This window comes from Trachypithecus francoisi, unplaced genomic scaffold (genome assembly GCF_009764315.1).
Source record: "Trachypithecus francoisi isolate TF-2019V2 unplaced genomic scaffold, Tfra_2.0 Contig01579, whole genome shotgun sequence".
Classification (NCBI taxonomy): Eukaryota; Metazoa; Chordata; class Mammalia; order Primates; family Cercopithecidae; genus Trachypithecus; species Trachypithecus francoisi.
Genome location: NW_022681442.1, coordinates 6,924,568 through 6,950,818, shown reverse-complemented (window position 1 = coordinate 6,950,818; position 26,251 = coordinate 6,924,568). Strand labels below are relative to the sequence as shown.

General features: G+C 55.4%; 1 protein-coding gene across 4 annotated transcripts in view; it reads left to right on the top strand.

Moving 5' to 3' along the window:
- The window catches only part of LHPP (phospholysine phosphohistidine inorganic pyrophosphate phosphatase), a 153,976-nt gene that overhangs the window by 72,348 nt on the left and 55,377 nt on the right, over positions 1-26,251 (top strand). The window contains exon 7 of one of the 4 annotated variants that reach the window (XM_033179855.1): positions 12,060-12,087. The exons of the other annotated variants lie outside the window; for them this stretch is intronic. Coding sequence (XP_033035746.1) covers positions 12,060-12,072 — 13 coding nt within the window. The 3' untranslated portion in view covers positions 12,073-12,087. Of the gene's footprint in view, positions 1-12,059; positions 12,088-26,251 lie in introns of those variants that run through there. 4 annotated transcript variants of the gene reach the window in all.

Below are 26,251 nucleotides of genomic sequence, written 5' to 3'. Positions count from 1 at the left end.
TTTTCACTTAAATAAGTAAAAGTCAGGGCCTACTGCATGGCGAGGAGGAGATGACTCTTCCCTGCCTCTGTCCTCCCTTGCCTCTGTGAGTGGGCAAACCCCCTGTTCTCACCCAGGTGGCCTGCTCCTGCCACCCGCACTGTATCCAAGACACAGCCCAGCTTTGCAGGCACCTGCCGTGTGCTCAGCAGTGTGCAGGGTGATGAGATGAGCAAGACCATGTGGCCCGAAGGGTCCCCCAGTGCAGAGGGCTCCAGCCCAGTGCCGGGCCCCAAGTGTGTGCCTGGAGTGACTCGGGTGCATGAGGAGGACTCAGTGGGATACAGAATGCAGGGGCTGAGGCGTAGGAGGTGGCACAGGGGCTCATTGGATTGGCAGGGACCACATCTGCCCTGGTAGATGCCCTGCCCATGCAGGCTCTAACGGCGGTTTGGGGATTGGGGCGGGGGATGCAGGGGGCCTGGGGTGGGAGCTCAGGGGCAGTGGGCCAGGCAGAGCAGAGCCCTTTGCTGTGTCGGAAACCTGTCAGAGGCCCTAGGTGTGATAAGTGAGTGTGACGCAGGAGAGTCCCGCTGCGTGGGCCACCCACGATTGCAGAGAAGACGCCCTGCGTGTCATAGGCTTGGCAGTCCCTGCCGGGAATTTGGCATCACTGTCTTTCCTCCAGTGCTGGGGAGTTCAGCAGCTGGAGGCAGATGCTGGATTGTCTTTCTCTGCCACAGCAGGGTAGATGGCTTGTCTTTTAGTTTGTTTTTTTAATCTCCTGTATCTGTGACTGTGCAGAGAGCCGACGGCAGGAAGAGGGCAGCACCGGCTCATCAGAGGCCGAGGACAGCTTAGACAGGAGGTCTGGAGACTCTCAGCCTGACCAGCCCTGGCCCAGGGCCGGGGAAAGGCCGGGGCTTTGGGGTCAAGGGCAGGGGATGAGATCTCAGACCCATGACCTAACTGTTGACCTGCCTGGGCCACTTCACCCCTGCGTGCTTCCTTCCCTGTCTGTAAAAGCGGATCGCGTGAGGGGCCTTGCAGGAAGCTCTGAGGCCCAGTGAGGCCCCCATGGGGACAGGCGAGGCTGCCATAGCGCCCGTCATTCCTGCCTAGTGCCTGGCAGGTTCCTGAGCGCTCTCGGAGCTTCAGGCTGGGGCACTGCTGTGGCAAAGGGGGCTCTCCCCAGGCTGGTGCTGTTGGTGGTGTGGCTTTGGGCCCCAGGCTGGCACTGTTGGTGGTGTGCCTTTGGGTGACACGAGGTTGGGAGGATCTTGTTGACTTGACTGTATAAAGTATCAATGATGCCCTATAAGTAGTTCTAGGCCTGGAAAGAAAAGGGAAAGAAAGAGGGATGGAATCTGGTGTTTTCTCAGGTGTCCTGGACACCACCTGAAAGATTTCTCCATGGGAAGCATTCCCTCCTGAGTCCTCGGCGCCTATTGTTACAGCGCTCAGGCACCCGGGCTGTGGCCTGGGGGTGAAATCTCGTTCGATTGGCCATAGCTGGTTACTTAACTTCTCTGTGCCTCAGCATTGCCACTGTGGGTGGTGGTAGCAACATGTCTTCTTCTAAGGTTGTTGGGAAAACACCGATTGCAACAGCGACAGACACAGGACCCACTCCACCAGAAATTGTTCCATGAGCTTGTATGAGACAGAACTGACATTGTCCTCACTTTGCAGAGAGGTCAAGTAACTTGCCTAAGGTCACATAGCCTTTGAACCCTGGCAGTCGAACTCCATCATCTATGCTCTGAACCACTCTACCACATGCGGTGGTTATGGTAGATTCCATTTCTTTCCACACAGTTTTAAATTCGTCCTGTGGTTTGGTTTTATTTTTATTTTTTTTTATTTTTATTTTTATTTTTTTTTTTTATTTTATTTTTTTTTTTTTGAGGCGGAGTCTCGCTCTGTCGCCCGGACTGGAGTGCAGTGGCCGGATCTCAGCTCACTGCAAGCTCCGTCTCTCAGGTTTACGCCATTCTCCTGCCTCAGCCTCCCGAGTAGCTGGGACTACAGGCGCCTGCCACCTCGCCCGGCTAGTTTTTTTGTATTTTTAGTAGAGACGGGGTTTCACCTTGTTAGCCAGGATGGTCTCGATCTCCTGACCTCGTGATCCGCCCGTCTCGGCCTCCCAAAGTTATTTTTATTTTTATTTTTATTTATTTATTTATTTTTGACGGAGTCTTGCTCTGTCGCCCAGGCTTGAGTGCAGTGGCGCAATCTCAGCTCACTGCAAGCTCCACCTCCTGTCACGCCATTCTCCTGCCTCAGTCTCCAGAATAGCTGGGACTACAGGCGCCCGCCACCACGCCTGGCTAATTTCTTTTTGTATTTTTAGTAGAGACGGGGTTTCACCATGTTAGCCAGGATGGTCTCGATCTCCTGACCTCGTGATCTGCCCGCCTCGGCCTCCCAAAGTGCTGGGATTACAGGCTGGAGCCACTGCGCCCGTCTGGTTTTATTTTATTTTTAAGACATGGTCTCGCTCTGTCACCCAGGCTGGAGTGCGGTGGTACAATCACAGCTCACTGCAGCCTCGACCTCTGATGAGATTCTCCCATCTTAGCCTCCCAAGTAGCTGGGACTATGGGCACATGCGACAATGCCTGGCTAATTTAAAAAAGTTTTTTTGTAGAGACAAAGATGTTGCTATGTTGCCCAAGCTGGTCTCGAACTCCTGGCCTCAAGTGATTCTCCCACCTCGGGCTCCCCAAGTGCTGGAATTAGCTTGGCATGAACTGCCATGCCTGGCCTAGTCCTCACCATGCGGGGTCACCATGCGAGTCTTACCATGCAGGGTCACCATGCGGGGCTTCAGCAGCCTGCTGAGCACCCTCCCCACCCACGGTCACTCTCCCTGGGGTCTGTAAGCCTCCCTGGGCCTAGCAGCTCCCAGCCTTGCTGCTGCCTTTCTGCTTCCTGGCAGTGAGGTCTCCTGGGTGCCTTCTCTCAGCCCCTTGGGATGTTTTGCATGAGGAAGGGAGGCTTTGGTGCTGTGGAACGTCTATACTGCCCACTCCAGTGGCTTCACAGGAGCAGCTGGCTGTTTGTTCTGAGCTGTTCCACCTTGTGCCTGCCGGAGGGGAGACAGTGGACAGGCCTCCCTCCCCCGAGTGGTGGGGGTGGACCCCCTGCCCGCTGTGGCCCCATACACAGGGGCCACGCACCACTGCCCTGGGCCGTGCAGCTGCTATGGGGAGTGTGCTGCTGAGACCCAGAAGAGACGGAGGGTGAAGTTGTGTTGCCAGATAGTCCATTTGTTCTGAGACTTGCTTGCCTGTGAGAATCCTGGGAATTAACTAGCTCCTTCTCTCCCATCCCGTTTTACAGAAAAGTGAGACCCAAAGTGGTTTCTGACTTGCCCAGAGGTCATAACTGCTTGGACGCTCGTGGTCCTCAGAGCCTGGGTTTGCTGACCAGCGCAGGCTCTCACAGCCACTCAGCTCCTGCAGCCGTAGCGTGGCAGAGGAGGGAAGCACTTCCTGGGATTTGTGCTGCCTCCCTGACATTTCCAGGCCCTTCATTTCTCTAAATATTGGAGGAGTTGAATTATTTTTAGTTCAGCCTCAAGGGATCAGCGAATAAGCTTGCAGCAATGTTGGCAGATGGGCTTCTAGTGGAGAGTGGTTACTCAGGGCCTCTTCTGGAGAGAATCGGATGATTTGAGGAAATCTGGGATGTCCTGAGGTGTACCAGAGGACCCCCAAGTTTTTCTTGTGGCTCATCTGCCATCGGGAAACCAAAATGTCTCCCCTCATCCTGAGTTCTCCAGGGTGTGGACCTGGAAAGCTTAAGGGGAGGCAATGGCATATCTTTAAGACGAGCACAGCTCTGGAGGTGCTCAAGTGCCCAAGGCCACATCCTGCTCAGGGCACTTTGGGCCTCAGTTTCCTTATCTTTAAAACAGACGAAGTTGGCCTGGTGAGGTGGCCCATGCCTATAATCCCAGCACTTCGGGAGGCCAAGGCTGGCAGCTTCCTTGAGTCCAGGAGTTTGAGGCCAGCCTGGGCAACGTGGTGAAACCCCATCTCTACTAAAAGTACAAAAATTTGGCCAGGCATGGTGCCTCATGCCTGTAATCCCAGTGCTCTGGGAGGCTAAGGAGAGCGGATCACTTGAGGCCAGAAGTTCAAGACCGCCTCTACTAAAAATACAAAAATTAGCCAGGCGTGGTGGCTCACGCCTGTAATCCCAGCTACTCGGGTGGCTGAGGCAGGAGAATCACTTGAATCTGGGAGGTAGAGGTTGCAGCGAGCTGAGATCATGTCACTGCACTCCAGCCTCGGTGACAGAGCAAAACCCTGTCTCGGGAAAAAAAAAAAAAAAATTAGCCAGGCATGGTGGCACACACCTGTAGTCCCAGCTACCCAAGAGGCTGAGTTGGGAGGATTGTTTGAGCCCAGGAGGTTGAGGCTGTATTGAGCTGAGATTGCACCACTACACTCCAGCCTGGGCAACAGAGCGAGACCATGTCTCAAAAAAATAAAGTAAAATAGACATAATAAGAGTACCTACAACATAGCACTGGGGAGACCAGAATGAGATATCCTGCCGAAAGCACTCACCACACTTCCTGGCACACAGCAAGGGTTCAGCAGTTACCAGCTTCTGCTCATTTTCTTGGTGTTCTCATCAGTATGATTATTTGGGGAAACTTGGGTCCGCAGATAACCGTGGGGAGGGAGGGCTTTACCCAGGTGCCCCGGCCCAGCTGTTCCTGCAGCGCCGTGCTGTTTGTGTGTCTGTACACCTCGGTGGAGATGCTGTGGGTGGGTGAGCAGGTATTGCCTTGTGCTGTGGTCTCCAGAAACAGGGAGGTCTCTCACCCAGGCAGGGCCTTGCAGCCCAGGCACATAGCCCTTCCCTGTCCCTCCAGGTCCACATGGCTGTGGGTTCCCACCAGGGGGCGGCAGGGCCTTGTGGCCGGGGACCCAGCCTGTTTTCTCCCGCTTCGTGGCCAGGTGGGCTGTGCAGGACGGGGCCTTTTCACCACTGCCTGGAGCCGCTCGCCCACCAACCCCACTCACAGCTCTCAGTCCCCTTTTTCCCGAGCGCCGTTCACTCTGAGGCACAGCACAGCCTCGTGTTCCTGGCCCCGCTGGCCTGCTCCCTTAAGCTTCGTTTTGCCTTTGCAGTTTGAGTGACATTTTTGCTGGGGATTTGGGGCTGCTGGGGGTGGCCTTGCACACCCCCTGCACTTTGGCTGCCTGAAACACGGCTGGGGGTTCACGGTGCTCCGTGGTTTGACTCTCACAGGCAGGGTTCCAACGGCCACAGAGAGAAAGAGCATCTTCTCCAGCTGGCCCTGCAGCAGCCCTGGGACCCCAAAGGCTGCACCGAGGCGGCCACCAAGGCCAGGGGGCAGAGTCCTCCTAAGTTCTGGCCCTAGGTCTAGGCTCCAGATCTCCCAGGAGTTGGAACCAGAGGAACCTGGGCTCATTTCTCTAGCAGGCTCTGGACACACGATGCCTTTAGGGGCTCATGAAAATGTTTAAATTTCTTTTAAAATTAGAAGGAAAAAGTCTCTGGAACATTTAGGGCCAAAGAAAATGTTTTAATGTTTTCTCTCACTTTAGAAATAATATTTTCAAAAATCTATTAAACTATTTAACCACTTTTTTAATGGAAGAAAGGGCCCCCCAAATCACGAAGTGGCCCTGGGCCCTGGGATGGCCGGGTGAGAGCCTGCCATACCTACGCAGTGTGCCTGAGTCCTGGAGTGCGATGTCTTCTGAGCCATCCAGAACGGAGAGTCACCAAGAGGCAGCTTGGAGGTGGGCCGCTACCCCTGCACACTGTGCTCGGGGGAGACAGCTGACCCATCCAGCCTGCAGTGCCAGGATAGACAATTTGGGCTGGAGCCAAACTTGATCAAAGGGAGGCTGACTTTTATCGAGGGCTGCTTTGTGGAGAGCGTTCGTTGTGGAGAGAACCCAGGAAGGAGCTCTCCACCTTGCAAGAACATTGCCTGTGACTCAAAGTGGCCACATGGGATGCAATTCCTGAGCTTAGAGTTGCCAGAAGAGCCAGCCTCTGCTAGCACCAGACCTAACGGAGGCGCGGCCCGTGGCCACCCTGAGGAAGTCCACCTGGACGGTGTCCCTAGCATATCTCGAATGGCAGGCTGAGGCTCGAAAGTCTCATGCCTGTCTGCAGGACTCCCACGTGAGCCTGTGACCACCCGTGGGGACGGTGTGTTGCTAGGGAAATGCCTTGGGCAGTCGAGGGGGCACTGAGGCCCTGGAGGGCTTCTGTGGGTGGGAGTTCCCATGACGTCATCCCTCAGTACAAGCTACGAGGGCTTCCTAGGACACTCTGGGCATCGGGGGGGCTCTAATGGTATTTGCACAAATTTGCAATGCTGGAGACCAGAGTGGGGTGGGCTGGGTGGGCCAGGCCCCGGTCCAGATGGGGTGACCTTTCCTTCACCCTACTTCCCCACTGCAGGGGTGCTGCCTTCCCAAGGCCCTGGGGAGATGCTGACATCTGCTCATTGGCAGAATGCCCTGTGCCCACACTCTGTCCCTGTCCAGACATGAAATGGACAGCAGGAGGGGGCTTTGAGGGGTCTCTCCTGAGACACCTCTCCAGCTGAGGCTCCTGGAGTTGGAAGCCCCTGCAGACTTGGTGGCTGCCTCCCCAAAGGCCCCATCCTGCATTTGCCCCTGTGACCTTCCCACTATGCCTGGGACTGCAGTGAGAGCTGACCAGCACCTGGGGTAGTCTGGGGCCTGGGGCTGGTGTTCGGGCCAGCATGGAACGCAGATGCCTTCAGTGGCTCTGGTGGGCGCGTGGCTTGCACAGATCGGACTGTGACCCCAGGCTGTGGGACTCAGCCACCAGACGACTTCACTTATTTGTTTACTGACCTTGAAGTTATCCAGCACTTGCATGTTTACAGATACCTCCACAACAGCCAGAGAGGTACGAATCCATCTCCACCTACAGATGAGGGCACAGAGAGGTTAGGGGACCCACCTGAGGGGACGCAGCCTACAGGTGGGACTTGGGCCCTGGCCGTCTGTTTCCATCCTGTGTGCTCAGGTCCAGGGTCTCCCTGGGACTGGAGAGGGTGCTGGGGGAATGGAGCCGCCTCCTGCTCCACTCAGCCTGCAGCACTCCTGGATACCCAGGTGGGGACCAGAGAGAGGGGCAGGCCGGTGCCAGCCTGGGGGAGGGGGCAGTTACCGGAAGACCCTGGGCTGCATCCCAGCACCCTGCACCCTGGGGCCCAGCCAGGCTGGAGGCCCATTTTTCCCAGAAGCCCACTTCCCTGCCTCCTTCCAGGGGCTCACCCCGCCCTGCTGCTTCTTCCTGATCGCCTCTTTGCTCCTACTCTCCCCTTTGCCTTCTCGCCTCCCCTCACGTTCATGGGGTGTTGTGGACGCGCCTACCTGCCTTCCACCAGTGGTGTCCAGCCATCTCCCTGACCGAGGCTGAGGGTCCTGCACATCTAGGCCCCGTCATGGTCATCCTCCCCGGTCCTTGCCTGCCCATGGCTGTTGCCACAGTGGCGATGCAGCAGCTCTGGGTTGAGTGTCTGTCATTGCCACTGCACTGTGTGTGCCCTGGGAGTGGGGGCTGCTGTGCCACACCTCACTGCCATCCATGCCCATCTCAGGGTGTGGGCCCAGCAGGTCCTCAGGCTATACCTGTCAGGGGGTTAGATACAGGGCCTTGTCCAAGGGTTGAATAGGAGAGAAAATGCCCCCATTCCAGCCTGGGCAGTACAAGCCTCCATCCTCCCAGACTCCGCCTCCCTGGCTGCTCCTTCCTGTGTGGCCCCCACGGGGGTTGGCAGGGCACACTCCCCAGAGAGACAGGAGTTTGTGGCCAACCTGAGGGTGGACACTGCCTGTCCTCCAGACCCTAGACACCCCCGGTCGGCCCAGGTGCGGGGTCTGCCCAATCCCACAGCCATCATTCCAGCGAGGACCGTGCAGACCCAGGTGGCTGTGCTGTGGCTGCAGTGACGTGCTCACCGGGAAGGCAGAGGTCTGGGAGCCCCACAAGGGCTGAGCCTTGGGGCCTCAAAGCAGGGAGTCTTTTCTGGGCTCAGGGCCTTTCTGGAGATGGGACTTCTAGGTTGCCAGGGCCACTAGCCGTGAGGAGTTCAGCTGCCCCTGGTGGCGGCGGCTGGGCTGTATCTTGCACTTCTCAGCTGTCTGGAGGGGTCCATGGGGCCTGTCTGGGCTCAGCACAGCAGCGCACAGAAAAGCCACTTTATATATTTGGGATTCCATTAATCCTTCTAGTTTGTACATTTTTTATGGCACCTTCGATTTTTTTCTTTTAAAAATTAAAAGATGTATTTTTTCCGATAATATTTTTTCTTTGGAAAATACAGAAATCACAAAGAAAATAATCCACTATCCCACCTTCCAAAAGGAACAACAGTTAGCATTTTGTTCAGCCTGCTGTTTAAAAAAACAAACAAACAAAAAAATGCATACTAAAAGCAAGATTTATAAATTGCAGTTTTAGAGTTAAGATTGTACCGAGAGTTGCCGGCGTCTCACCGGTTCCTCTCCTGGGACGGTGATTGCGCCTTCCCAGAGTTGCTGCACCCTGGCCTCCCAGCCGAGCCTGGTGACAGCAGTGGGGTGACCCTGCGAGGCCCCTGGGATGGTTGATGCTGAGAGCCCAGCAGAGCTGGAGGGGGTAGGGGCAGCCTTCCCAGGGCTGATCTGAGAGACAGGTGTGTGCCTCATTCGGCATCACCCACTGGGAAGGCCTCCGTCCGCCCCCATGCAGAGTCATGCTGGGCCCTCCCATCTCGTGTCTTCTGGGGAATGGAGTGGAAGGCCTCCCCTCTCTGGGAGGGGGTGGGACTGTGTACCCCAAAATGAATATTCCTTGGCTGTGGGTGAGCCGGCCAGCCCAGAGTCCCCGGGGGCCAGGAGCAGACTGGCAGGGGCCATGGCAATGACTGGGACACTGGGGAGCTGTGTGCCCAGGCAGGCTCCAGTGTCTACTCCCAGCAAGTGTGTGTGGGGGGCATTGAGATCCTGGGTGGATCTCAGGGGAGCAGGCGTGCCCAAGCTGACACAGTCCAAGCTGTCTTTATTTACCACCGGACCCGAATCCACCTCTGAGCCAACAGTCCTACCCTGCAGGAGGCCTGGCACCTGTGTTTGTATTTTATCACCTTGAGGTTGTGTGGGCTGCTGAGAGTGTGTGCAGAGTTCTGGGCACAAGCCTTGGCTCTGAGGCCAGCTGAGTGGCCGGGCCTCGGTATTCTCATCTCTGAAGTGGGGAGAAGGATGCCTCCGTCACGGGACCTCACAGTGTTAGATGAGATTGCAGATGCAATGAGGTGGGGGCCCAGCAGGCCTGCTCAGGGCGTGGCCATCCCTCTTAGTGCAGACACCATCACGTGGAAGGCGGTCATGTCGAGTGTGCGGGCCACTGCAGTGCGAGGACGTAGGTGCACAGGGCTGCGCATGGGTGGCCTGGGCTGGGTTTCCTTTCTTGGCTTGCCTGGGAGGATGGTGGCTCCCAGTGGGTATCTCCCTGTCTCTGCCCCACCCCGGGGATGTGGGTGCTTTGAGCCGAGTGAAAGAGGAACTTCTCCAGGAGAGAGCTCTGTTTGCCACCTCCCTGGTGGCCCCACCCCCGCGGCAGAGCTGTCCTCACAGGGCCACAGCCTCTGCTGGCCCCACAGTCCCTGTGCAATGAAGGACTCCTGTGTGCGGCTCCCTCCAGATGGACAAAAGTCAGGTTTGGATGCCAGGGCCTGGGCCAAGTCCCTCGCTTCTCTAAGCATTCCTTGCCTTGTCTGGAAAGTGGGGGTGTAGTATTGTGTGAACCTCCCAGGCCATCCCAGGATGAAATGAGATCATGCCCCTAACACAGACTTCTGCCTGGTCCCTGCTCAGAGCTCCCCAAACCGTCATTGCCACATCCAAACAAATTGTTGTTCCATCCTGGGGGGCTGGGGGCCCTGTGGCGGTGCCCACGGCAGCCCATGCGCCCAGGCAAGAAGCTGCTTTGTGCAGGGGCAGTGTGGGGAGGCCTGACAGACTCCTGAGCGGCAGGACTATGCAGGTGCCTTACTGAGCTGTCAGCGGCTGGCGGCTGCTCCCAGGTAACAGGAAGAAGGGCCGAGCTCCACGTGGGCATGAAAGGCCCAGCGGGTGTGTCGGTGGGGAGGTGGGAGTGTTAGTGCGAATGTGAGTGTGCGTGCATGCTTGCAGGATAAAGATGAGTTTTTAAAATGTGTCTCCTGTGGTTTTTGATTTTTTTTATCTTTCCCAAAATCAATACAAACAAACCACAGGCGTAATTTGGGTCTGTAAAGGCCGACACTGTCATTCTGCTGCAAGAGGCAGGGAAGTTCAGTTGGGGGAAAGATGCAGTGCTTTTGCTGTTATTAAGTCCAGTGGTGGCTGGTGACAGTCATGGCACTGATGGAGCTCAGAGCAGAGGTGGGAGGGCTGGTATTGACCAGGCGTGTGTGTCTCCGGCGTGTGATGTGAGAACCCGGGGCTCACCAGAATGCTCTCCTCCCTCCATCTGCCAAGCTGGTGGGAAGGCCCTTGCCAAAGTGCACAAGACCCCTTCACACAGCAGGGGCACAGGGTCTTTGAGGCAGAGTCGCCTGCAGGCTGGGGTGGAAGGGGTGCGCCCCAGACCCTAAGGATCGCCCACATCTCCAAGACCATCCCTGGCCACTGTTGGGCAGGGTGGGAGGGTTGTTAGCACCTGCTGTGGCCGGGGCCGTGCCAGGTCTGTACATGTTGTACCCTTTGCTGGGCAGCAGCCACCACGTATTCTCAAGGGCCTGTGCTAGGCCCCTGCCGGGCCCTGGATTATTCCCTTCCATGTGAGCTCCTGTTATCAACTAAAGAAGACACTGAATGATCTCATGCAATTGTATCTTTTTTTTTTTTTTTGAGACGGAGTCTCGCTCTGTCGCCCAGGCTGGAGTGCAGAGGAGCGATCTCGGCTCACTGCAAGCTCCGCCTCCCGGGTTCACGCCATTCTCCTGCCTCAGCCTCCTGAGTAACTGGGACTACAGGCGCCCACCACCACACCCGGCTAATTTTTTTGTATTTTTAGTAGAGACGGGGTTTCACCGTGTTAGCCAGGATGGTCTCTGCACCTGGCCTTTTTTTTTTTTTTTGAGACAGAATCTCGCTCAACCAACCAGGCTGGAGTGCAGTGGCACAATCTCGGCTCTCCGCAACTCCGCCTCCCAGGTTCACGCCATTCTCCTGCCTAAGCCTCCCAAGTATCTGGGATTACAGGTGTGTGCCACCACGCCCAGCTAATTTTTTGTATTTTTAGTAGAGACAGGGTTTCACCATGTTAGCCAGGATGGTCTCGATCTCCTGACCTCGTGATCCGCCCACCTTGGCCTCCCAAAGTGCTGGGATGACAGGCGTGAGCCACCGCACCCGGCCTCATGCAGTTGTATCTTGGTGGGTAAGGCAGGTTTTTCTGTGCCCCGCCTGCCAACTTCATCATCCATGTTCCCTGCCTCATCATGCTTCTCTTGCTGCTTGTCCACATGCACACCTTTGTTTTATATCAATTTTTAGATACAGAAATAGCGTGGGTAGAATTCTGTATTCTCCATTTTCAGGGAACATCACATCACACATAGGCTGCTCTTTTACTGTGGTTTTAATGTTTTCTGTACCTCTCCCACCCTTACCCCACCTCCCACCCAGATTTAGCTCTGTTAACCCTTCAGGCTTCTTTTTCTGCACACACACACGTGTGCACACACACAGGAGGCTGTCCTGTTTGGTTTTTAGAAATGGGATTGTCCTGTTCCTCTTTGCACCTTGCTCATTTCACTTCATGGTACATCCCAGATACCCCCTTCTGAGTCACCAGCAGAAGCCGGATCTTGTACTTCCCGATGGCTGCAAGCTGTCGCGTCGGCATGCCTGTCCTCAGTGTGGAGTTCCAGTTCATTCCTACAGTCCCCTGTTAACAGACGTTTAGACTGTTTCCCTTTTTTCCCCTTTTCATTACAAACAAAAAAAAAAATTGCTTTCTTAAACTTTTTTCATGTTTTAAATCTTTCTGATTTCTCATAAATATTTCAGCTTTAGAACCTGCAAGTGAATCTACTAGTGTCAGACTTTGTGGAAGAAAGAAACGTTCTAGAAGAGTCTGCAGCTCCTTCTCCCACCCTATGTCCCCACTGTCCAGGGTGAGCTTCTGTCTCCCATCTCTTGGGTGTCTTTTCCACGTGGGGCCTCCCTGGGGCTGCTCTGAGTGAGTGAAAAGCCTCTCCCTGGGCACCCGAGGCCCCTGGCCTGGATGTCGTAGCCTTGCCTGAAAGTGGAGGAATTCTGGCTGCCTGGTGGAGGTCAGGGCTGGCCCTACCCCTCCAGGAGAAACAGTTCGGGGGAGGGCTGCTCAGGCTGGACCCAGCCCTGGCCAGCAGGGCCATCGGGCCTCCTGGGCTCTGGCAGGATGTCGTTCCAGGGATACAGCACTTCCTTGCTTCTAAACTGCTGAGTGGTCAGTGTCAGTTATCAGCTGTCCACGTGTATTGCATAATCTCAGATGCTGGCTTGTAACAGTGAGTGGAGGTGGGTGGCCACACTGTCCCTTTAGAATTCTGCACGTGGCCCTGTCCAGGCAGGGCAGCCTCTGGGCTCCCACCCACTGCCTGATGCCCCTGTGCCTGGTGAGCGTGGGCTGGGGTCTGTTCGCTGTGGGTGGGTGTGCTCGGAGTTCCCCGGTCAGCAAGCTCCTTTTGTCTCTGGGGGAGTTCCTGGAGGTAAACGGGAGCCTTTTCAAGCCGCAGGATCACCCAGAAAACCTATGTAAGCACAAAAGTTCAGAAAATCCAGCCAGCCTTGGAGATGCGGAGACTGCTTCCCTTGGGGCCCGGGCCACTCCAGAACCATTTCTGTGATGGTAAAATGAGTGGGGGCCCAAGCTGGCTCTACCTACTGTGAACATGATCATCTGGTTTATTCACCTTCAGACTCCTGCATGAGCTGGGTGGTTGGTGTTAACCCCATTCTCCTCTCTTTCTACCCGGAGCCCCCTTCCCAGGGCTCCAGGGAGCTCCACCACAGCCAGGGAAGGGAGGGCTCCATTCACCTCCTTCCAAGTTCCTGATTTTGCTCCACCGATGATTGTCTGCAGTGCGTAGTCAATCAGACTGGACCCCGGAGAGGCCTTCTGTCGAGGTGGGTGGGTCTCAGAACTGCAGGCTGCTCCCCGTCCTACCTTGGGGCCCCCACTGTGCACCTGTGGCTGGGGCATGTTTTCTGGGGTTCCTGGCTTTAGCCTGCACAGCTGGGTAGGAGGAGGGCACTGGAGGTGATACTGCTCACTGAGCAGGGCCTGCTTTGGCCGAGGCCTGTTAGATGCCCAGGTAGTGACCCTTGCTGGGCGGGCAGGTGGATCTTCGAGAATGGAGCTCTAAGAGACAGGTTGGCTGATCTCAGCGAACCCTGAGGCTTGCCCAAGGCCACACAGCTTATCTGGCAGAGCCTCGGCAGGAGCCCGGGTCCCCAGACACCAAGGCTAGCTCTTTCTGCTGTGGCCTTCTCACAGGCCAAGGTGGGATCGCAGCCGTGGTAGCTTTGAAGTCTCCCTAACCTGGCAAGACAGTGGAGAAGGTGGGCAGCCAGTGGGACACTCCATTGTAGGATAAATATATGCATGGTAAAGCACTTTGACATCTATTAACTTTTAAGTGTCAGTAGTGATTCTTGTGGTTAGACCTGAATGGGAACTAGTAAGTCTAAAGTGAAAATCTAATTAGATTTTTCCCACAAAACAATTTTCCAGCAATGTGTTGTGGACATAAAGGTTTGATGAATGTATAGCCAGGCACAGTGGCTCACATCTGTATTCCCAGCACTTTGGGAGGCCAAGGCAGGAGGATTGCTTGAGCACAGGATTTGAGACCAGTCTGGGCAACATAGTGAGACTCTGTCTCTATAAAAAAATTAATTAGCAGGACATGGCGGTGTGCACCTGTAGCCCCAGCTACCCAGGAGGCTGAGGCAGGAGGATCATTTGAGCTCAGGAGTTTAAGGTTGCACCATGATTACACCTGTAAGTAGCGTGCATTCCAGCCTGGGCAACACAGCAAGACCCTATCTCAAAAAAAAAAAAAAAAAAGGATTTGGCCAATGAATTTTATCAGCTAAACTGGGATATTTAAAAGAAAGGAAGGAACTCCTAATTACTGAGCCCTGGCTCTGAAACAACTTTCTTTCTTCTCTCTTCACTTTAGTCTTGTTAGCAAAACCTTACAAGTTCATAGAAGAAATCATTTTTTACTTTTTTCCCCTTAATCTGAGCACAACATCTGGGGTCACCATGGTGGTCCATTGGTGGGATTTGCAGGATGAGACCTTATATCCGGGGAAGGGACTGCCAGGCTGGGCCTGCCTCTGGCACTGTCGGCATGTCTGGGAAGGGCATGGCCTCTGGAATCAGAAGCCTGGGTTGAATCCTGGCTGAGTGCCTAGTGGGGCATTTTGGGACAAATGGCAACCTTTCTGAGCCTTACTTTTCTCATCTGTAAATGGGGGTGGCATTGCCTACTTAGTTGAATGTTAAATAAAATGAAATCGTGTCTGTGAAGCACCTGGCATGGTCATCGGTGGCTGTGAGGATGACACTGGCCTCACAGGGACTGGGTGGCACAGGTGCCCTGACCTTGGCATGCAGGGCAGATGGGCCAGGCTTCCAGCCAGTGCTGGATCTCAGAGGCCCAGGGGTTAGAGAACTAAGGGCCTCTGAGCCAGGCTCCTCGTTGCAAATGGACTCCTCTCCTCTGTGTGCTGTGAACTGGGCATGAACACCTCCTGTGATGGGGGGCTCACTCCTTGCCAAGGGAGCCTGGTCAGCTGTCAGCACAGTCATCCTCATACCCTCTCTCCTGACCTGTGTCCTGTGGCCTCTGCCCCCAGGCAGCTATGGGGCAGGGGGCTGGGGTGACCCCCGTCTTGGTTGTTGAGCCCTTGCCCTTGCTGAAGGGTGACTGTCCCCCCCACTCCCCCCCACACAAGGCGCAGCCTTTCTTGTAGCTGTCAGGAGAGAGGGTCCATCCTCCTTTGCACCCACGCTGCCCCCGTGCCCTGTGGCACTGCGTTCAAAGTGAGTGCGTCTGCTTTTGTTTCTTCCTAGGACTTCTGAAAACGTGTGGGTGGGGGAGAGTATAGAGGGTTTGTGCGGTGGGTGGCTTGGCTGCAGTGGCGTGGAAGGCGGCCCCAGAGAGGCAGAGCTGCAGCATGTTTATGTGCACAAGGCCGTTCCCTTCCTGTCCCGCGTGTGAACACCAGTGTACAAATGTGTGCACACAGGCGTGTCCCCGGTGCCTTTTCCCTACCTTGGCTGACCGTGGGGAAGACAGACTCGCTTCCCTTCTCCAGGTGGCCATTCCGGAAAGGAGGCTCCGGAATGCCAGCTGGGGGCAGGGAAGCCAGAGCAGCCAGGAGGGACCTGGCAGGCCCACAGAGGTCTGGGACAGCCGAACCCTCCTGCCCATGGCCCTTCCTTCCCCGTGTGTCCCCAGGGTAACGTCCAAGCTCCACGGCAGGGACCAGTCCTGGGTCCCACAGAGGAGACTGGTCCAGGTGGTAGACTAGAGCTCCACTCGTGCCAGCCTAGGTGCAGAGGCCTGGCCCAGCCCTTCCTAACCTTGCCGTCCTGGGCCAGCTGTTCAGTCTCTCCGTGCCTGTTTCTATACAACCCATCTGTAAAATGGGGCCATGGGAGCCACCACCTCCCATTAAATCATGTGTCCCCCCAGGCCTGTCGCCATCATTGGCCCCTCCACCAGCATTAGCGCCAGTGTCTCCATGAAGTTGGGGTTCCTGGGGAGATGGCTCCCCCCAGCCTCCCCTCCTCCCTGCCTCAGAGACTGAGCAGAGAAGGAAGGCAGCTGGACTGATGAGCAACTCGCCCAGGGCCCCAGAGAGGCCCGATCCCATCCCGCCGGGGCACACCCCAGGTCCAAGCCTGCCTGGGCACCCTCAGGGCTCTGGACTCACCTCCTCCCCTCCCTCTGTACCCTTGGTGGTCACACTCACCATCAGCAAGCCCGGCACCCCCCGGCCTCTCCAGACACCCATCCTTGCCCTCACACTGACCCCAGCACCCCTTCCCCAGGCTCCGGTGGACTCCTTGCTCAAGCTGCCTGCTCTGGGGGAGCAGAACCTGCCAGCCCCTCCCACACTTCCCTCACCAAATCACGGGACACTCGAGGTGGAGGCCAGCGCATGGGGAGGTCAGGGTCAGGTGGTGGGAGGCCATCCTCAGCAGGGATCCCAGAGTAGGAGACCCACAGCTTTAGGAGCCCAGCATGTGGAGGGGCCAGGATCCCTGGGACAGGAAGACGCCTCAGCCAGGGTGGGCGGAAGTGTTGCAGCCCCTGAGACCCTGCAGCCTTGGCTGGCCCCCCCGGGAAGAAAACCCACAGCTGGGAGGGCAGTTCACGCAGGGCACGTGGGGAGCCAGAGCGCCCTCCACCTGCAAGCCATGGGGAGCACCAGGCAAGGCTCCCTGGGGAGCAGGGCTGCCACCTCTGACCTCGCTCCAGCCTGACCTCACCACGGAGGTCCACGCAGGATTCCTGCCCGCAGGTCCCCAGGTGGCAGCTTCCTACAGCACTTTTCCACCAGGGACCCTGCTGAGGCCCAGGGCCCTGAGACCCTCAGGCCCATCGCAGCCTCCCCACTGAGCACAAGCACTGCCATCCCCTCCCCTTCACCTGTCACCTGTCTTCCGGGCTTCACGGGGCTTCCCAGTGCCCCATCCCTGCTTGTCAGAAGAGGGGCTGGGAGAATGGCAGGGCCTGGCACTCCGGGCTCCCCCTGCCCTCCTGCGCTCTTGCCCTCCAGCCTTTCCCCACCCTGGAAGTGAGTTAATGATGTTAATGGCGGCAGCAGCCGTTTGAATGGAGCAGTCATGGTGCACCAGACACTCGCTCTGCTAAGCACATTCTTAAATTGCCGGATCCCCATGATAGAGACGGAGTCTTAGGTTGAAAACCTACTTGACCAAGGTCATCCCAGCTGTCAGTGGCAGAGCAGGCCCTGAATCCAGGCACACCGGGTGGATCACCAGCCCTCTCTCACATACAGGTTCTAGGCCTCCCGTCTGTACTGGAATCCCCTGCAGCAGATCCACATAGAACTGTCCAAAGGGGCACCTGCCCCTCCCCCAGACGAGGCGAGAAAGCCATCTCCACCTGGAGGGAGAGCAGTGAGGGGCATCATTAGGGGGCTGTTGGGTGTCCTGATTTCTTTGAGAGAAGACGAGCTGAGCAGGCACAGCTCTTAATCCTCCAGCCACTGCCCCCCAGGCTGGGGCCTGCCTGCCCACGCCCCTGTAGTCATTTCTAAATCGGGTCTAGATGGACTGGACGCGTAGCTGCCAGAGACCCTTTGAACCCCCCTACCTCCAAATTCCCCAAAGTCCCCACCTACAAAGGACCAGCCCCAGCATGAGGCCCTGAAAGTGGCAACATTTCAATAGCCTAACCCTGGACAATCAGGACGATCCCTTTGCTAATTTATATGCTATACGTTTGGGGTTTAATTGGAGCGTAATTGTAATCCATATGCCTGTTAAGGTAATTACACTTATAAACCTAATATAATCCATAGATCAATGGGTTCGGAGCTAATTAAGGCAACCATAATTAACATTTACCAAAAACCTTGCAATTACTGGAATATCCTTTAAGCTGGCCTTCCAAGCTGTTAATGAGCGCCGCTCAGCGCTCCACGGCCTCCTACCGCTCCTTTATTCTGCACAAGGGGACCTTCTGGGACCTCGATGTGGGGGGGTCAGTGCCTGCTTTTAGCACCCTGGGACTCCGAGACAGGCACCCAGCTGATGAGTAGCAGCACCACGGGAGGCTAGGTCCCTGTGACTTGGCCGTCCCCGGAACACGGCTGATTTTCTGGCTCAATGGACTCAGCCCGACAAAGGGGAACTTGGAGAAAGAGAACAAGAAATCGATATGCTGAGCCGGGACAGAGCCCAAGTGGGGTTCTCACGTAGGGAGAATATGGCGCTTTCCTCCAGCCCACCTCCTGCACCTGCAGCCGGGATGCACCTGAGCTCAGACTGCCCTGAAATCCCAGGAAAATCCCAACAGCGGCACCATAGGGTCAGGATTACGGCCATTCTCAAATGTTGTGCGGCTCCCAGTGATATTGTCACCTTGGGAGCTGCACAGAGACCCCTTGGCCAGGCCCCTTCTCTGTCTGCAGGAGGAGGTAAGGGGCCCACTACATCTGTCTTACCACAGGCTAAGCTGTTGGCATCTGTTCTTTTCCTGCTCCAGGAGGGACAGAGCCACCCTGTTGTCCTTGCAGCACCGTGCTCTGGGAACTGGGTGCTCCTGTGGACAGCTCCATGGAGGTCTTCTTTGAGAGCTTCCACTGCAGATAGAAGGAGGCCTCGAGCCTGTAGTTGGGGGGTGGTAATCAGCCTGGGCTGCCTGGATTCAGCTCCTGCTTTGGCATTTACAGCTGGGACGACCTGGGTCAGGTAGAGGTTTTTCAACCTAAGACTCACTTTATTTATTTATCTATTCACTTTATTTATTTATTGACAGGGTCTTGCTCTGTCACCTAGGCTGGGATGCAGTGGCGCAATCATGGCTCACTGCAGCCTTGACCTTCTGGACTCAAGTGATCCTCCCACCTCCGCCGCCTGGGTAGGACGCATGCCTGAGGTGGGACGACTGGCAGGCACCACCACACCGGCTACTTTTTAAATTTCTTGTAGAGACAGGGTCTCCCTGGGTGGCCCAGACTGGTCTTGAACTGGGCTCAAGTGATCCTCCTGCCTTGGCCTCCCAAAATACTGGGATTAAAGGCGTGAGCCACTACACCCGGCCTGGACTCAGTTTCTATAATGGGATGTGTCAATTTAATAATGTACATACAGTGCTTAGCGTGGTGCCTGGCGCAGAGTCACGGCTTCATTAATGCTGCTGCTGCTGTCCTTGTCATCTCTATCACTGAGCTGAAGGAGCTGAAGGGGTGGGGCCGGGTGGGCGGGGCAGGGTGGGGCAGGGCCAGGTGGGCTTTCCGCACCACGCTGACTCCTGGGTGGACTGTTAACTTGGCAGGTCCCAGGGCTCACTTTTCCCCCATCATCATTTCTGTACACTTTTTCCATCTCTGGGCCTTAGGGCCTTTCCAAAGACTTTGCAACCCTGGCAGAAATTTCTAGACAGAATTAGGTTCTTTAATGGAGGAATGAGGCAGATGTGGACAGGAGATTGTTCCTAACAGCGGCTGTCATTTATTGAGCACCTGCTGTGTGCTCTTAGCCTCTGGGCTCAACACTGCACAGACATAATTCACTGATTGCCAATAGCAGCTTGATATGGCTGGTATTTTAGTCTCACTTTAGGATGAGGAAATTGAGGTTCAGAGAGGCTGAATCACTGGTTTGAGTACGTCCAGCAAGGAGGCAGCTGGGCCAGGATTTGAAGTCAGCCACTGTCAATGGCACTGTGCTCTCTGCCTCCCGAGTGAGGGCCCTGACCCCTTTGCTGTCTTCCTGGGTGGGGCCAGTGGGGCTGGGTGAGGGGCGAATGCGTCAATGTTTCCCTCACCCCAGTAGTGGAGAACGGGCAGGGTGGGCAAAATCCTGGCTGGACCAGAGCCACAGGCCTGCAGGAGGCACCCTTGCCAGAGCGAATGAGGACTGTAGTCTGGGAGACCCTAGAGTGAGATGGGAGCTCTCTAAGGCACAGCTCCTCCCTGGAGGAAGGGAGGGTCCCTGTCTTCCAGGGCCTGGCCCTCCCCACTTGCCCAAAGCCCACCTGGGTCCTGGTGTGTCAGCGCTTTGCACCACATCCTATGCTACCCACCCAACCTGTGTCCTCGTCTGATCTCCCTGGACCCTCCCACAGCCTGGGAAGGGTCCTCCAGCTGTGAGGTCAGCACGGGGGACCTTGCTCTGCAGAGGGCACCTATAGGGCTGGCCTCATTGGAGTCCCTCCTTTCTAGACCCACAGTCCTGTGCTGCCTGGTGTGCAGGGCCTGAATGTCACCATTTCATATATTTTACCTGGTTTTCTAGTTGCTTTAAGGTACTTTATCTATCATGACTGTTTGCCTCTTTATTTTTCAAAAAAAATTCAATATAACAGTTTGCATTTTTTCTTATTGATAATAAAACCACTGACATTATTGAGCTCTTGTTCTGGGCCCAGCTCTGCCCCGAGCTGTTTCTACATGTTCCCTTGCTGAACCTGCACCCAAGTCCTCAGGCCATTATTCCCCCTTACAGATGAATGAAGTCACTGGCCCGAGGTCACACAGCTGGGACGTAGTGGAACCAGGCTGGGCACTAGCTGGTTGACCCCAGTGCCCAGTATTTATTTAGTGCTTACACGCACTGGCTCGTTTTGTCTCTACAGCCTTGCAGAGGCCACTGTTAGGAGGTGGCGGAGGTGGTATTCAAATTCAGGGCCCTAAACTTGTGTTTGTGTTCCCTCTTGGAAACTTCAGCAAACTGAAGAAGTGAAAGGCACCGACCAGCCCACCATCCAGAGGTGACGATCACCTCTGATACCGCTGGGTGTCCACCTTCCAAACTCTGTGCACAAATGTGCTCTCTGTGTTCTAGTCCACCGTGAGGTCAGGAGCATGGGCTGTTTTGGGATATCTCTTCCTAGCGCCCAGTTCCAGAACACCTTTCCACACCACCGTGCGTTCTCCAGGGCCGTCGTTCTAATGGCTGCACCCTGCTCCCGCGTGTGGGCGCAACCTAAACAGTCCCTTGTTATTATGGTTAGACGCTCCATGTGTTTCCAGTTCTTCATTTTTGTAAACCCGACTGCATTGCTCATTCTTGTAGCATGACTTTGCACTTATTTTGGATTTTTGCTTGAAGATAACTTCTCACACATGGAATTGCTGGGTCAAAGGGTATGCAAAATTCTAAGGTGTTTGGTACTTTTGCAGAATTCTCCCTCCAGACACCAAGTTGCTCTCCCATCTGCGCTGTGGATAATCCTGCAACTCTCGACACCCTCACCAACAAATAACACCAAGGACTAGCAGTGTCATTTTTAAAACGGGCCTCCATTGATAGGAAAAGAATGGGATCTTCTTCGATTGATAATGACACTAAAGGCTTTTTCTGTCTTCCTCGGTCGCTGATATTTGTTTCTTCTATAAATTGCATATTCATATCCTTTCTCGGTCTTTTTTGTATGTTTTTTTAACGAAGGCTTTTCTTTAATGGGAAATCTGCATTTCATCAAAGATGGAGCGCAGAGTCTGTGGTTCATTTATTCTCTGGAGAAGATGCTTCTCTTTTGTTCTCTAACCAGAGACCAGCCTGAAGATGCTGGCAAATTAATTTCAGGCGCACGAGACAAGCGGTCGGTGCTCACGAGGATCCTGGCCGAGGAAATCACATTTTAGTCCCAACTCCTCGAAGTGTTGAGGCCGCTTGGAGTCCACACAGACCAGGGTTCAAATCCCCACTCAGCCACTTTCTAGCAGTATGACTTTGGGATGTCCCTCAGCCACCAGAAGCTTCACTTTCTGGGCTGTACCATGAGGCGTTGGTGTGCAATTTAAAGGAAGTTTGGATGACTGTGGTGTGGGTAGTTCTGAGTGCTCAGTAGGCAGACCTGGTTTTGAGAGGATAGACAGAGAAGGCCCACGCGAATGGGCAGAGCTGGGCCTCGCCAGGGCCTGGCACTCAGTTGTGCTCAGCAAATGCCTGTTGCACAAGGGGTGGTGCCCAGGTAACCTGGGTGAGCTACAAACCAGAGCCGCTGGAGGAGTTCCAAAGGGAGCTCGGGCACACTAGCCCCCCTTCGTTTGTGTTTGGAGTGGGAGTCACGACATAGCTTTATTCGATTACTTTTTACCCAAATCCCCGTATCCTCAGGAATTCAAGGACAAGGATACATAACCAAATTATTTTTGTCTCAGAATAAATCACAGTCCACTTGAAAAATCTCCATCCTAGAGGAGGGTGAGGGTGCAGGTCTCGGGATGAGGCTGGAGATGAAACCTCCCATGGCTTTGTGGTTACCCTGCTGGTGGGCTCACTCTCTGCAGGGCCATTGGTGGAGTCACATGATGCTGGGCAAGGCTGGCCAAGCAGGGTACAGAGCACATTATGGGAGGGATGGTTGCACAGGAGTAGACCGTGGGGGATCCGGGTGGGGATCCCACTTGGTGGCCTTGGGCTGATTGGTGGAGCATGTTGCCTGAACACGTGGGCCTGCAGTCATCTAGGGAGCTTAGGGCATGGCAGGGGTAGGGTGCGCTGCTTGCAGCCTGGGGTGGCCTCGGCTCCTTCATGTCAGCACATCCTGACACTGTGACACTGTGTGTGGTCACCTGGAGCCTGTCCTCTTGTACCTGCTTCATCTCTGGCTTTCCTGTCCATCTGCCTGGTGCTTTGGAGTCACAGTAGAGAGGCAGCCTGATGGCGCTCAGTGGCAGTGGAGGGCATACCAGGCTGTGAGGAAGAAGCAGCCACGTGGCCCCGTGTTCTTGTGCTGCAGCTGGGCCAGCAGATGTGGGGGAAAGGCCACTTCCTAGTGGCCTCTCTGGTGGGAGGCAGTCATAGTGATGAGTCTGGAAGCTGAGCCCTGGCTTGGGAGCAGCTGGAAAGGCTGCCTGTGGCCTCCCTGAGTGGACATCCTCCAGCAGTTGTTCAGCCTCACTGTCCCCAGCCAGCCACCATCTAGTTGGCACTCCCAGTGGGCCCCACGAGCCGTGTGTTGCTGCGTACAGCCCTTGCTAGAATCCCACTTTCCAGATGAGGGCGACAGGAGGAGGAAGCATTAATCACTTACCCAAGGTCCCACCGGCGAGAGGCTCTGAGCCTGGACATGGCCCGCTGAGCTGCTCTGTCGCCCCTTGGCGTTGGAGCGTCTCAGCCTCTCCCAAGAGTGTGTGCCCTTGCGTCGCAGGTTTAGAAGCCAGAAGGCTTGCAGGGGCAGACCTAGGCGGAAGTCCCGAGTGGGCATCCTGGTCAGCTCTGTGGGAGTTGGGGGCCAGTGGTCAGGGGCACTCACCATGCTACCCGAGCCCCCATGGCACCCCCAATGTGGAACGCACGGGCTTAGGACTCACTTTCATTTTGGTAGAGCTTGGAGTCCCCATTTCCATGTTTGGTTTTTCTTTATAGTCCCAGTGTCAAGCCTGGCAGGACACAGATGTCTCAGCAAACAAAAATAGGAGCCATCCGAGCGGGCCTGGGGCCATAGACATTCCCGTGCCCAGCGAAACCAGGCCCTCTGGCCAAGCACTCTTTGGGAGGATATTTGGAAAAAACGTCAAGGCATTCGTTTTTCTCTCGACCTTTTCTGTTGGAATTGTGGGGCCTTAACCCTGGAAATAAAAGGAGTTATAAGACACGGCTGGCTTTCTGCACCCGGGACAGCCCCAGTGGCCAGGCCTGGCCCTGTTCTCCCATCTGGCCCTCGGTGGTTCCTACAGAGGTTACCAAGCACAAGGGCCCGGCCGTGGCCCCCACCTCTGTGCAAAGAAGTTGGCCATGATGTCCAGGTAGCAGAGGTGCAGGGGGCAAGGTTTCTACCCCCAGGCTAGTTAAGGACAGAGGAGACTTGAGGAGGGAGAGGAGCAACAGAGGACACTCTACGGGGATGGCTTCCGGCAAAACAGTGCTATCTGAAGATGAGTGTGAAGTCAGGAATGTTTGCTGAGTTGGCTTGGATATTGGAAGTGCCCTTTCTTTTGAGCCCTTTGGCTGTCTTGGCACTGACCATCTGCTGGCGGAACATGGGCAGCCTCCCAGAGCACCTGCCCGTGTGGTGTATGCCAGCTGGCTCTCAGCTACACCTACGGACCTGCGCTGGTGTAGATTTGGGTCCCAGGCTCCCAACCAGGGGCCTGGCTGGCTTCCCCGCGGCCACCACCCTGGCTGCAGAGGTGAGGCTGGTGAGGCCCAGGGTGTCCCTGCTGGGGATGCTGCATCACTCGGAAGTCCGGCTGCCCGAGGCTGGAAGCCGCCTTGCTGCGTATGTCATGTAGGATAATGCCTGGGCTCTTTTCTCAGTCCTGGAGGACTTCCTCGGCCAGTCTGGAGTAAGCCATGGCTGAGGAGATCAGTTCTTGGAAGTGCTGGGTTTTCCTGCATTTTGGGGCCTTTGGTAGCACAGGCCTTCCCTTGCAGGCCTGAGGCACCTGTCTGGGGTGTGTGCCACTGGCTCAGTAGCCCATGGGCAGTAGGTTCCATGGAATCAGGCACACCTTCAGCCAAAGCTGCCAAGTGCTCCCTGCAGTGGTGTTACCACCTGAGGTGCCACCCAAACCAGAAAACCCTGGGGCTGGGCAAGACAGCAGCTTTCAGGAGCTGGGAAGAGGCATCATTTCTACTTTCCAGGCCCTGCGATCTGCTTTGTAGCCTGTACCAGGGCACTGGAGTCCTGCCTTGGCACAGCTCGTGGTCTAGAGGAATAACCCCAGGTCCAGGTGAGACACTCAGCCCGTGATGGCTTCATATGGTCACTACGTTGTTGTATATGGAGACAGGACTGTTTCTTGGTTTTAAATTTTGTTTTTAATTTTATAAATATAATATATTCACATGGGAAATGTGGGAAGTATAAACAATCAAAAAGAAGCAGCTAAAAAAAGTCCTTTCATGATCCACCGGCAACATCAGTTAACATGTGGCGTATTTCCTTCCCGTCTCTTCCACTCCCATTTTTTTGGACTTCTTAAACATAATTGAGATTGTGTTTTATGTACAATTTTATAGCATGTACTTGTTAGCTTTGAAACAGACCCATCTGCGTTTGCAATTTGGCCTGCAGGGAAAAGACCAGATTGCTGAGTCTTAGCTAAAGCTGTGGGAGAAGGAAATCTAAAAATACCCTCCTCGTTGGCCTGCTCGGGGAGCATCGCGGCCTCCTGTTCTCCTCCCTGTCAGTACAGCAGAATTAGCCATGACTCAGAGTGGGCCTCCGTGGTGATTCTGCCTCCAGAGAACATGCCGTGCTCCCGACATCAGGCTCCCAGGTGAGTGGGGGCACTGGCCGGGGACGAGGGGCTGGAGCCTGGCTAGCCCAGCTACAGAGGGGCCTGGGGTTCGGCTCCTGCCTGAGGAGCTGCTCTAGGATTCTCCGGGGCCTTCTGCAGAGCAAACACTGAGGTGGGGCATCTGTCAGAGACACATGATGCTTCTTCACCCAAGCCCCACCCTGGCTGCAAGAGGAGAAAATCAAAACCATGAAGAGCATTTTACAGACTTCCACTTCCAGCAAGATGGAGCAGAAGTGCCTTTCCCTATTCCTCCTGCCAAGTGCAATGAAAAACCCTGGACGTCAGTTATGAAACAAACAGAAGAGGCTGAAAGGAAGAGAGGAGAAGGCAGACTGGCCAGGGACCTCAGGACCTGGGGATCCGTGGAGGGGTGAGTTCCCCAGGTTTCCTCTGTGCCTAGAACATTCTCAGATGTGGAGCTGAAGAAGCCAGAAGAGCCTCTGCGGAAGCCTGCTCTCCCTGGCCGAAGGACCGAGCCAGGGGCACCTGAGAGACGGAAAACATTTAGGCAATACCTGTGGTACTCCAGCCAAACACTGCAGAAATCCCTGTGGCCCCATCCCTACTCGTGCCAGCAAGGGCTCAGTGGGGAGCCTGGACCAAAACATTCACCAGGCTGAAATGAGCCCCTACCACTGGGGATGTCAGAGAAGGCCAAGGAGGGAGCCAGGAGCATGGTGGGAATGAGGTTTCCCCCAGCTGGAGCGTCAGTGGAGACCACATGGTAAGCCTGTGCTTCCCCCAGTCCGTGGTGACAAGACATCCCTTCCCCTCCCACTGGACGGGCAGTGTCATACTGAAGAGTCAGGACTTCATCGCCACTCAGAGGTTACAAGACCATCCATCCCCCGACAACAGTGTCGATGGAGCCCACATGGGACACAGTAATGAGGGGTTCCTGCACCTCCCAACCAGGGGAAAACTTCCCCCATGAAGAGTAGTAATGAGAGCACCTCCCCCACCTCAGTGTCAACAGAGGCCAAGTGGGGAACCTGGACGTCCACCCCACCCAAGCAGAATAAGGCAGCACTACCCTCTTCCCCTGCCTGAGTTGTGTCCAGAGAAGGCCAGCTGAAAGAGAAGGTTTAAATAAGACTCAGAGTCTCACACCACACACCCAAAATGTCTAGCTTGCGGTACAAAATCACCTGTCATGCTAAGAACCAAGGAAACCCCAACATGAATGAGAAGAGAAGACCAGCAGACACCAGCACTGAGAGGATCCAGATGTCAGGGCAAAGACTTTAAAACAGCTA